This window comes from Pleurodeles waltl, chromosome 6, assembly GCF_031143425.1.
Source record: "Pleurodeles waltl isolate 20211129_DDA chromosome 6, aPleWal1.hap1.20221129, whole genome shotgun sequence".
NCBI lineage: Eukaryota > Metazoa > Chordata > Amphibia > Caudata > Salamandridae > Pleurodeles > Pleurodeles waltl.
Window position 1 is genome coordinate 1,649,130,139 of NC_090445.1, and position 12,837 is coordinate 1,649,142,975.

Sequence of the window (12,837 nt, forward strand, 5' to 3'; positions counted from 1 at the left end):
CTCCAGAAACTCACCGGCCTGTCTCCTGCCTTCCAAAGATCCTGCTCCAGCGACGCCTTCCGAAGGGACCAGCGACCTCGACATCCTCTGAGGACTGCCCCTGCTTCGAAAAGACAAGAAACTCCCGAGGACAGCGGACCTGCTCCAAGAAAAGCTGCAACTTTGTTTCCAGCAGCTTTAAAGATCCCTGCAAGCTCCCCGCAAGAAGCGTGAGACTTGCAACACTGCACCCGGCGACCCCGACTCGGCTGGTGGCGATCCAACACCTCAGGAGGGACCCCAGGACTACTCTGATACTGTGAGTACCAAAACCTGTCCCCCCTGAGCCCCCACAGCGCCGCCTGCAGAGGGAATCCCGAGGCTTCCCCTGACCGCGACTCTTTGAATCCAAAGTCCCGACGCCTGGGAGAGACCCTGCACCCGCAGCCCCCAGGACCGGAAGGACCGGACTTTCACTGGAGAAGTGACCCCCAGGAGTCCCTCTCCCTTGCCCAAGTGGAGGTTTCCCCGAGGAATCCCCCCCCTTGCCTGCCTGCAGCGCTGAAGAGATCCCGAGATCTCTCATAGACTAACATTGCGAACCCGACGCTTGTTTCTACACTGCACCCGGCCGCCCCCGCGCCGCTGAGGGTGAAATTTCTGTGTGGACTTGTGTCCCCCCCGGTGCCCTACAAAACCCCCCTGGTCTGCCCTCCGAAGACGCGGGTACTTACCTGCAAGCAGACCGGAACCGGGGCACCCCCTTCTCTCCATTCTAGCCTATGTGTTTTGGGCACCACTTTGAACTCTGCACCTGACCGGCCCTGAGCTGCTGGTGTGGTGACTTTGGGGTTGCTCTGAACCCCCAACGGTGGGCTACCTTGGACCAAGAACTGAGCCCTGTAAGTGTCCTACTTACCTGGTTAACCTAACAAATACTTACCTCCCCTAGGAACTGTGAAAATTGCACTAAGTGTCCACTTTTAAAACAGCTATTTGTGAATAACTTGAAAAGTATACATGCAATTTTGATGATTTGAAGTTCCTAAAGTACTTACCTGCAATACCTTTCGAATGAGATATTACATGTAGAATTTGAACCTGTGGTTCTTAAAATAAACTAAGAAAAGATATTTTTCTATACAAAACCTATTGGCTGGATTTGTCTCTGAGTGTGTATACCTCATTTATTGTCTATGTGTATGTACAACAAATGCTTAACACTACTCCTTGGATAAGCCTACTGCTCGACCACACTACCACAAAATAGAGCATTAGTATTATCTATTTTTACCACTATTTTACCTCTAAGGGGAACCCTTGGACTCTGTGCATGCTATTCCTTACTTTGAAATAGCACATACAGAGCCAACTTCCTACAACACCTGTCTGCCTAATCCGGGTTTTGTTCCGGCTAACTAGCAGTGCCTCATCTCCATCCAAGAGCAGGGATGATTGGGCAACCGGGCGCATGACACAGATGACTCCTCAGGTGAATCGTGGTCACTCAGATCGCATCAGTTTCTCTGTTACGTTAGTCACACGTATACAAGGACACGCTAAGGCAGAATACAGTTCAATAAGGTTTTATTGAAGTACCCATCTTAGATAATAAAACATGTAATGCAATAACTAGGACGATGAAGCATGACCAGATTAAAATTGTGACAAGGAGAGTGAAACCTAAAAATAACACTACCATATTGTCACTACGGTTTCTTAGAATAGTTCCTACCTAGACAAAGTTAGAAAATAAAACAAGACCGCAATTGTGGCTATTGTTAAAATAATAAACGAAGCTAAATAAATTATGTCTAGGTTAAAGTGCACAACGGCAAGCCTAGTTCGCTAAAATAACTTGTATGAAGCTATAACTAAAATAGCTGCACAACATCCTCCCCTTGCCGGTTCAAAGCCTAATTATGTATAAAAGCTACTAAAATTCAACCTAATATATATATATATATATATATATATATATATATATATATATATATATATATATATATATATATATTCGATGGCATGTGTAGCTGCAGATACACATGCTTTGCACATCCCGCCATCTAGTGTTGGGCTCGGATTGTTACAAGTTGTTTTTCTTCGAAGAAGTCTTTTCGAGTCACGAGATCGAGGGACTCCTCCCCTTTCGGCTCCATTGCGCATGGGCGTCGACTCCATCTTAGATTGTTTTCTTTCCGCCATCGAGTTTGGACGTGTTCCTTTTCGCTCCGCGTTTCGGTTCGGAAAGATAGTTAGAATCTCGGAAAAATCGACGGTATTGTTTGCATTCGGTATCTGGTTAGTTACAACAGATAGACACCGAATTTTGAAGAGCTCCGGTGGCCCTTTTGGGTTTTCGATCCCCCGTCGGGGCCTGGTCGGCCCGACCACGTGTCTCTTCAAGGCTAATGGAACTGACCCCATTCTGCTTCTGCCCCAAATGTCACAACAAGTATCCTTATACAGATCAGCATCTGGTCTGTAACTTGTGTTTGTCTCCAGAACACAAAGAAGATACTTGTGAAGCCTGTCGAGCGTTTCGGTCGAGGAAGACATTAAGAGACCGAAGAGGGAGAAGACTACAGATGGCGTCTGCGCCGACAGGACAAAAGCACTTGGAGGAAGAAGAATAAACCATCTCCATTGAGGATTCGGACTCTGATGAGGTTGATCCCGAACAGACGCCGAAAACCGTGAGTAAGACGTCGACACACAAAACTCAGGGAAAGACCACTAAAGCCCAGGGGACGCCACCGCCAGCAGGCCATGGCTTAACCCGAAAAATAGGTGACCGATCATCGGCACAGAAAAAGGGCACGCATGTGTCGAAGGCATCCAACTCCGGTCGAGATACCGGCACAGAGCAGACTCGACCCCGAGACAGCGGGTCAGTGCAAGTTCGCCACCGAAACAATTCGGCACTGAGAGACCATAACGCTGAAAATTCAAGTGTTGTCTGAGCCGAAAAAGACTGCCGTAAAAGTTTACATACCAAAACATCCGGCCTCGGAACCGAAAACAAGTTCCTACACAGAGGAACAGGGACTGTCCTCACAAATGCAAGGAAATAGGTCCGGACAAGAACTAGAGTCAATGGAGCCAGATTACACTCCGAAGGCTCCACATCCAAAAAGACACAGGGAAGATAAGTACTCTTCCCCCAATCAGGATGAAAAGAAGACTTGCCTTCCAAGAAAAAGACAAGCAGCCACAGGCAAAGGTGGCAAGACAAGTAACCCCGCCACCATCTCCACCACGCTCAACACAAACATCACCGGTAGCCACTCCACCACTGATGCAGTCCCCGACTCATACTGGAATGAGTCAGGATGATCCCGACGCATGGGATCTTTATGATGCGCCAGTATCAGATAACAGCCCAGACTGCTATCCAGCGAGACCGTCGCCACCTGAGGACAGTACAGCCTACACACAGGTGGTGTCAAGAGCAGCATTTCATAATGTCACCCTTCATGCAGAGCCTATTGAGGATGACTTTTTATTTAACACACTATCCACCACACATAGCCAATACCAAAGTCTCCCTATGCTACCTGGAATGCTAAAACACTCCAAACAGGTGTTTCAGGAGCCTGTGAAGGGCAGGGCCATAACTCCAAGGGTGGAGAAGAAATACAAGCCGCCGCCAACAGACCCTGTATACATCACACAGCAATTAACACCAGACTCTGTGGTAGTAGCGAACTCGCACACCTCGGGAGACGCACCACCTCCATACAAGGAGAGTCGCAAGTTCAACGCTGCGGGGAAAAGGGTTGCAGCACAAGCGGCCAACCAATGGCGCATTGCCAACTCACAGGCATTGCTGGCGAGATATGATAGGGCTCATTGGGACGAAATGCAACATTTCATTGAACACTTGCCCAAAGAGTTCCAAAAAAGGGCACAACAAGTGGTGGAGGAAGGACAGAGTATCTCGAACAATCAGATACGCTCGGCAATGGATGCAGCAGATACAGCTGCTAGGACAATAAATACAGCAGTGATTATAAGGAGACACGCATGGCTGTGTACATCAGGATTCAAGCCGGAAATACAGCAAGCCGTGCTGAATATGCCATTTAACGGACAGCATTTGTTTGGGGCCGGAGGTGGACACTGCTATAGAAAAACTTAAAAAGGACACTGATAAGGCCAAAGCCATGGGCGCGCACTACTCCCCACAGAGCAGAGGCACATTTCGTAAAACACAATTTCGAGGGGGGTTTCGAGGACAAAGCACGGAACCCACAACCTCACAAACAAGGCCCACTTATCAGAGCCAATATCAGTGGGGACGTTTTCGGGGACAATATAGAGGGGCCCAATTCCAAAAGAGTAGAGGGAAGTTCCAAAGTCCCAAAACTCCTCAAAACAAGCAGTGACTTCGACGTCACAAATTCCCAATACATAACACCTGTGGGGGGGAGACTAACCAAGTTCCACAAACATTGGGAGGAAATAACAACAGACACTTGGGTCCTAGCAATTATCCAGCATGGTTATTGCATAGAATTTTTCGAATTCCCTCCAAATGTCCCACCGAAAACACACAATGTCAAAACAACACATGGATCTTGTACAACTAGAGGTCCAAGCGCTGTTACAAAAAGGTGCAACAGAACTGGTACCAATTCATCAGAGAGGAACAGGAGTTTACTCGCTGTACTTTCTCATACCCAAAAAGGAGAAAACTCTAAGACCTATATTAGACCTCAGAACATTAAATATCTACCTCAAATCAGATCACTTTCACATGGTAACATTACAGGACGTAATCCCATTGCTCAAACAACAAGACTACATGACAACACTGGACCTAAAGGATGCATACTTCCATATACCGATACCTCCTTCACACAGAAAGTGCTTAAGGTTTGTATTCCAAGGGGTACATTACCAATTCAAAGTGTTGCCATTCGGGATAACAACTGCGCCAAGAGTTTTTACAAAATGCCTAGCAGTAGTGGCTGCTCATATCAGGAGGCAGCAAATACATGTGTTCCCGTACCTAGACGATTGGTTATTCAAAACCAATACGCAAGAACGGTGTTCACAACACACAAAGTATGTCATAGAAACCCTCCACAAACTAGGTTTCTCACTCAACTACACAAAGTCACACCTTCAGCCGTGTCAAACACAGCAATACTTAGGGGTGACAATCAACACAACAAAAGGGATTGCCACTCCAAGTCCACAAAGGGTACAGGCATTTCACAATGTAATACAGGCCATGTATCCAAAACAAAAAATACAAGTCAAGATGGTGATGAAACTACTAAGCATGATGTCCTCATGCGTAGCCATTGTCCCAAACGCAAGGTTGCACATGCGGCCCTTACAACAGTGCCTAGCATCACAATGGTCACAGGCACAGGGTCAACTTCTAGATCTAGTGTTGATAGACCGCCAAACCTACACCTCGCTTCAATGGTGGAACAATATAAATTTAAACCAAGGGCGGCCTTTCCTAGACCCAGTGCCTCAATACGTGATAACGACAGATGCCTCCATGATAGGGTGGGGAGCACACCTCAACCAACACAGCATCTAAGGACAATGGGACACTCAGCAGAGACAGTTTCACATAAATCACTTAGAACTACTGGCAGTATTTCTAGCGCTGAAGGCTTTTCAACCCATAATAAGCCACAAACACATTCTTGTCAAAACAGACAACATGACAACGATGTATTATCTGAACAAACAGGGAGGAACACACTCAACACAGTTGTGTCTCCTGGCACAGAGAATATGGCATTGGGCGATTCACAACCACATTCGCCTAATAGCACAGTTTATTCCAGGGATTCAGAATCAGTTAGCAGACAATCTTTCTCAGGTTCACCAACAGATCCACGAATGGGAGATTCACCCCCAAATACTAAACACTTACTTCCAAAGATGGGGAACACCACAAATAGACCTATTTGCAACAAAAGAAAACGCAAAATGACAAAACTTCGCATCCAGATACCCACAAGATCAATCTCCGGGCAATGCGTTATGGATGAGTTGGTCAGGGATACTTGCATACGCTTTTCCCCCTCTCCTTCCATATCTGGTAAACAAATTGAGTCAAAACAAACTCAAACTCATACTAATAGCACCAACCTGGGCAAGACAACCTTGGTACACAACACTACTAGACCTCTCAGTAGTGCCTCATATCAAGATTCCAAACAGACCAGATCTGTTAACTCAACAGATCAGACATCCAAATCCAGCATCACTGAATCTAGCAATTTGGCTCCTGAAGTCTTAGAATTCAGACATCTAGACCTTACACAGGAATGTATGGAGGTCATTAAGCAAGCAAGAAAACCAACCAAAAGACATTGCTATGCAAATAAGTGGAAAAGATGTGCTTATTATTGCCATAATCAAATTCAGCCATTACACGCATCTGCTAAAGACATCGTAAGCTAATTACTACATTTACAAAAGTCAAAGCTAGCTTTTTCATCCATTAAAATACATCTTACCGCAATTTCAGCTTATCTGCAAATTACGCACTCAACTTCATTATTTAGGATACCAGTCATAAAAGCATTTATGGAGGGCTTAAAGAGAATTATCCCACCAAGAACGCCACCAGTTCCTTCGTGGAACCTTAACATTGTCTTAACATGACTCATGGGTCTACCTTTTGAACCCATGCACTCATGTGAGATGCAATACTTAACATGGAAAGTAGCATTTCTAATTGCCATCGCATCTCTAAGAAGAGTAAGTGAGATACAAGCATTTACCATACAAGAACCCTTTATTCAAATACACAAGCATAAAGTAGTTTTACCAACAAATCCGAAGTTCTTACCTAAAGTCATATCACCGTTCCACTTGAATCAAACAGTAGAAGTACCAGTGTTCTTCCCAGAACCAGATTCTGTAGCTGAAAGAGCACTACATACATTAGACATCAAAAGAGCGTTAATGTACTACATTGACAGAACAAAACAAATTCGCAAAACAAAACAATTGTTCGTTGCTTTCCAAAAACCTCATACAGGAAATCCAATATCCAAACAAGGCATTGCTAGATGGATAGTTAAATGCATTCAAACCTGTTATCTCAAAGCAAAAAGAGAACTGCCTATTACACCAAGGGCACACTCCACTAGAAAGAAAGGTGCTACCATGGCCTTTCTAGGAAACATTCCAATGACTGAAATATGTAAGGCAGCCACATGGTCTACGCCTCATACATTTACCAAACACTATTGCGTGGATGTGTTAACAGCACAACAAGCCACAGTAGGACAAGCAGTACTGCGAACTCGGTTTCAAACAACTTCAACTCCTACAGGCTGAACCATCGCTTTTGGGGAGATAACTGCTTACTAGTCTATGCAAAGCATGTGTATCTGCAGCTAAACATGCCATCGAACGGAAAATGTCACTTACCCAGTGTACATCTGTTCGTGGCATGAGACGCTACAGATTCACATGCGCCCATCCGCCTCCCCAGGAGCCTGTAGCCGTTTGAAATTGATCTTGAAAATGTGTAAATATATCACTTGAAACCACATCATGTACATACATATTTACTCCATTGCATGGGCACTATTACTATAATACACAACTCCTACCTCACCCTCTGCGGGGAAAACAATCTAAGATGGAGTCGACGCCCATGCGCAAAGGATTGGGTTATCTTGAAGGTTCCCTTTCCTTCATTACAGGCCTCTCTTTGTATTTATCGAGTGGTGTGTGGGAAGGGAAACTTTATTATAGCCCTTGCTTTCTGTTTTTGAGAAACTATTGGAGAACTGTAATGAACATGCGCTTCTTAGTTTGTCTTTATTCGACTAAGGGAACAACAGAACTTTATTGAAGGTAAGCAAACCTTTTAATAGTCTTTCCTTTGCCCTATGTTGCATGAGTTATCTCATTAAATCCAGACCAATGGCCTTTTCCAGACTTTTTTTTTCTTCTTGTATTCGTGTTCATAGAGTGCTAGTGTAGGTAGAGGGAAATGGAGTATTGAATGTCTGTGGAATTTGAGATTAATTGAGGTAGAATATTTGTGGGTGGGGTTAGTCGTTTAGGGATGGCATATTGGCGACCATATCTGCAAAAAGTATTAGAATATTCAGTTTTTCTTAGGATGTATTTATTACAAGTCAAGATTGAATGCTGATTGAGCATTGATTTTTCTTTTTCTGCAGATGTTGTGATCTCAACTGCCTGTCATCCAACAGAAAACATAATTGCATCAGCTGCACTAGAGAACGACAAAACCATCAAGCTGTGGAAAAGTGACTGCTAAAATATTTCACAAACTACTTTGGAGAACTGTAACTGATGGAAGATGACCTGTGGTGCAAAGGACGAGTTGTACAAAATCTGAAGGTTTTGCAGGTGCACTTTTGATCTGAAGTTTATCACATCTTGATCTTGAGACCATAACAAAGATTCGAAGAAGAGCCTTTAGAACATCATAAAGGTTGAAGCTCAGTCCTGGGGATAGAACCTGCCTTCACTTTCTTCGTCCCAGTCTTCAAACCACAGAAGTGTTTGAGGAAATGGTGTTATTGTGGGTACGCATACTGTACTCGGACTGGAAAGCACAACCTGCAGATGCAGCTTCCACGATTTGCATCAACAGTTTGGACCACCACCTTACCTTGGGGGTAGGTATGAACCCGTTTGCGAGGATGAATCTAAAGTCAACAATGGAATTAGACCTGGACACTGAAAAAAGACTGTTTACCGTGTTGTGATATCGGAGTAGTCCCAGGAATATCAGGAAATGAATCTCTGTGCAACGTAGTTTGGTCTTGTATGAAGACCAATTGAACACCGTGTTCTGACGGTTTTTACTTTTGCTTTCTTTTTGTGACCAAATAAAACCAATAATGTAATTTCAGTCTTCAATCAGTGCAAAACTGCCTTCCAGTTAATATCTGCATTTTGCCTGTCTGTATATTGCTTACATTTCTTGCTGTGTGTGCAAATAGATGCAATCCTAGAACATTTTACATTAAACAATACCTGCTTTGTTAGACATTCTTTTTCAGTTTTAAGGTGTGAACCAATTTGACAGTTTTTTTAGGTGTTAAAAAAAAGCAATCTGTTTTTTCATATTTTAAATATTCATAGTATTGGAAAGTATTGCTGCAGTGGCATGGCTCTGTCTTTTAGATGCGGTATCTTGTGTTTTTTCGTCACTTTTTAAGCAGTATGTGACATTAAACTTCAGAACCGTGAGCCGTAATAAAATCAAAGTGAGGTTTTTTGTATGTGTGCACGCGCTTCTAGTAAATACCCATCAGTGTTTCTCATTTTAACTTCAGCAAAGTTATTGCATGTTCTTAGACAAGACTTGTAGCCGACACCAACAAAAGTTTTTGAATTACGTAGGAAAGTAAGTCAATGTCTATATATAGCTTCCTTCCTTTTAAAAGGATGATGATTGTGATGGTAAATACTGCCATCTAGAGAGTGGTAGTGGAAACTGCCATGGCTCTAAAGTTATGAGACTAAATATCCATGCACAATTGAATTAGAAACTTTTGACCGCTGCCATTTATTTTTCATGTCCTTCTGTATAGTAAGGCACGGGCTTGTGCCGCAGTGTACCTTAGTGTCAGAATTTGATTTTCTGAAAGATACTTCTAACTGCAGATTGCTCACCTTGGAATGCTCCCAGATCAGTCTGGATCCAGAATCGTTCTCAGCAGTGCACATGTATTTCACTAGCTGGCACAGTATGCGCTGCATAATAAGCACCAGGCCGGCATGCTGATATTGCCACCCACCCCCTTCGTATGCATTCTGATACAGAGCTAGAGCTTGGTTCACACATTTGTCAGCATTACTACGATTTCTAAAACGTTATAACCAGTATGCAAAAGAACGCTGGCACCTTCTAAAACTACTGGCTTCAAGTGTCGTGTAATGAGTGCAGAAAACATGGACCTGAACACTGTTCGTCTGGGTTCAGGACATGACTTGAAGTTGTGCTGCAAGTGCACTCTCATGCAACCAAAAGTGATCCGGGACCAGGAGGCAAAGCTGTGCATTGCTAAACTCAATATATCTTTGAGACCCACGCATGCTCCAGGTCACGTGTGTGCTCTTGCAAGAGGTCTGTTGCATTGTCGCAGCCCTCCAGTAAGTGGAAATTGAAGCCTAGACCCCCCCCCCCCCCCCCTTTTCTGCCACTCTATGTCCGCAGAAAAGACACAAGTTCTTTCCTGGAGTTCCTGAAAGCAGAGTAGATTCCACAACTGATCCACGTACACCCTGGGTTTCTAGGGCCAGTAGCGATGCTGCAGCAAACAGAAGCCATGCTGCAAATCTTGATCAGTTTTTTGATGCCCTTTGCGACAAATGATGCGCTAGTGCCGCCAGTTGAGTTACTTCCAGTGGCCCTTTCCCCAATGCTGCCTTGACCCCTTAGGGACCTGTCCAATGCTACCTGACCCCTTAGGTCCCGTTCTGTGTCCAGTACCCACTGTGGTACAGACACCTATTCCAGCGTCTGGACCTGCGCCTGCTACCACTCGCAAACGCTGGTGCTAATGGTACCTTAGGATTGATTCTGATCCTAATGTCTCATTCCGAACCAACTTCAGCCTGATGTTGCACTCCTAAGTTACTAAAACGCAGCAATGAATGTTCTTTGTCAAGTCTGGTAGTAAAAGTGGTCAATGCACTGTTTGCAGGGCTGCTATATGTATACTGTCTTGGACGTGGCCAGCAAATATATGGACAGAACATGGCCACGTATGTGATTCATGATGGCATAAATAGTACGGTCCCTGTGGGGGGGCAATTGGCACCAGCATTCTGCTCCCCTGCTATGCCTGAATGCGATTCGCTGGATTTTCTAGAGATGTGCAAGCCTGTCTCCTAGATCTGACCTTTTTGGTGAAAAAAAACAAGTTCTGCCCTGGCCCATTTTAAGCTCACTAGAGCCACTATACCTTCCCTTGGACAGTTGACTCCCGCCAAGCAGTGCCGACATCAGTTTTAAGAAAGTCAGCAACTACTCCAGGGGGCTGGCATTCAGTCAGTGTAAATTGTCTTAACTACTGCAACAGTTACCTCTGTCCTTAAAAGGCTGAAAACATTGGTCTGGCAAACATTGCACAGATCAGCAGGAGTACCAACTCCCCTCAGCTGAGACATCTCCCTCCAAGCTTCTTTTGTTTGCCTTTAACACCACAAACCTATCATGTGGAGGGCAGGATCTAGTATTTCCTCCAGGATGGGTTTCCATCAAAAATCGTTCACTATAGTTAATGCCCAGCATTTTCTGTTTGCTGTGCCACATCTCCCCCTCACCTGATTGGTTTGCAGAGGAGCATTTCTCTATTCTGCTGCAGGAGGTGCAAGTACTGGTCGCCAGAGGTGCTATAAAGAGGATGCCTGACTTTGAGAGAGACCAAGAAGAGGGTTGTTACTCTCGCTGTTTCATTTTGCTAAAAAAGAATGAAGGATTAAGCCTATATTGGACATTTGAACTCCGAATGCCTTCCTGTGGAATGACCAGTTAAAATAAAAATGCTTACATTGGGTCCGATCTTGACCAGTCTGTAGTTTTAGATGGTCTCTTTGGACCTGCAGACTTGTATTTTCATATACCTGTTTTGTAGTCCCATAGATGTTACCCGAGGTTCAAGGTCAGAGAGAAGCATTTCCATTACTCCCATTTAGCCTCACCAGTGCCCCTCGGGTGTTCATGAAGGTAATGGCTATATTGTGGGACCACCTTCAGAGGTGATGGATACCTATTTTGTCGTATCTCTGACTGGCTGTTGAAGGTGTACTCAACACAGTCGTTCATGGACCACCACCAGATGATGGCAAACCTTTTGACATCTTCGGGGTTCCAGTTCAGTTCCTCTTAATTGTACCTGACTCCTTCACAGAGGTGGTCATTCATTGAGGCAATATTCAGAGACCGTGCTCTCTACTGCAGCAAATTGAGGACGTTCAGGTTATGTCCTGTATCTCTGTGAAAATAGTTGTAATGTGTGGTGTTAAATTTCAGCCTGCCTCTTCATTAATATAATCAAACTTCTTGATGTCCAACAAAGAAGTATTACTTAGCTTCAATTTATATATGTGGCAAACACGCCTACGATGATGGTCAAAAGATAATTATCCTGTATCTGGCAGAATAGCTGTTTGTCACATGACTCTACCGAGGATGACTCCTTTCTTCAGGTCACAGGCTCTCCTTCTCTGCTTCCACAGATGCCTGTTTTCGAATGACCACTTTGTCACACCGCCTCATCCCTGTTTCCTTGGTTACATTTTAGCATATCCTTGTCCCTTCCACAGTTTTCTTATTCAATATCCTGCCCTGCTAATGTTACATGGAATTTAAGCAACAAGTTTGTCACGTCTGTAGTCCCTTCTTACACTCATGCCCTTCTAATATGTTACTTTCTTTAAAGATTCAGCAATATGTTTGTGTCACATAAATAATCCTTTCCTACTTGCCCAAATCCACTATTCAGTAGTGGTTTTTATCTAGCTGTGACCTTGTCTCCATAACCTTGGTCGTTCGAAAATTGACTTAATTCACCATCAACGAGGCATCTTGGCCACAGCCTCCTGCATCTCCCTGGTCCACTATTCCACGTGGTACGTTTGGACTCTGCAATGTAATTTGCTAATCCAGTGGGCCCAGCACCAAGGGAATATGACTGGAGTCATCTCTCTTGAAATCCGGATGACATCGATCTTCAGTTGTGGTGCTTGTACTGCGTTTGGCCCTGCCAATGGAATCCTCCCCCTCCCCCATCCTGAGCCAGCAGTGGTAACTGATGAAACACTGCTGGTTTGAAGGTCAGGGGGACTGGTCTCTGACGAAGCCTGGCTCCATATTAGTTT

At 44.4% G+C, this 12,837-nt stretch overlaps 1 protein-coding gene across 2 annotated transcripts in view; it reads left to right on the forward strand.

Moving 5' to 3' along the window:
* Positions 1–8,995, forward strand: part of WDR5 (WD repeat domain 5) — a 148,118-nt gene extending 139,123 nt beyond the window's left edge. For both annotated transcript variants that reach the window (XM_069241570.1, XM_069241569.1), the window contains exon 15: positions 8,157–8,995. In XM_069241570.1, coding sequence (XP_069097671.1) covers positions 8,157–8,257 — 101 coding nt within the window. In that variant the 3' untranslated portion in view covers positions 8,258–8,995. The remainder of the gene's footprint in view (positions 1–8,156) is intronic.
* The last annotated feature ends 3,842 nt before the right edge of the window (positions 8,996–12,837 follow it).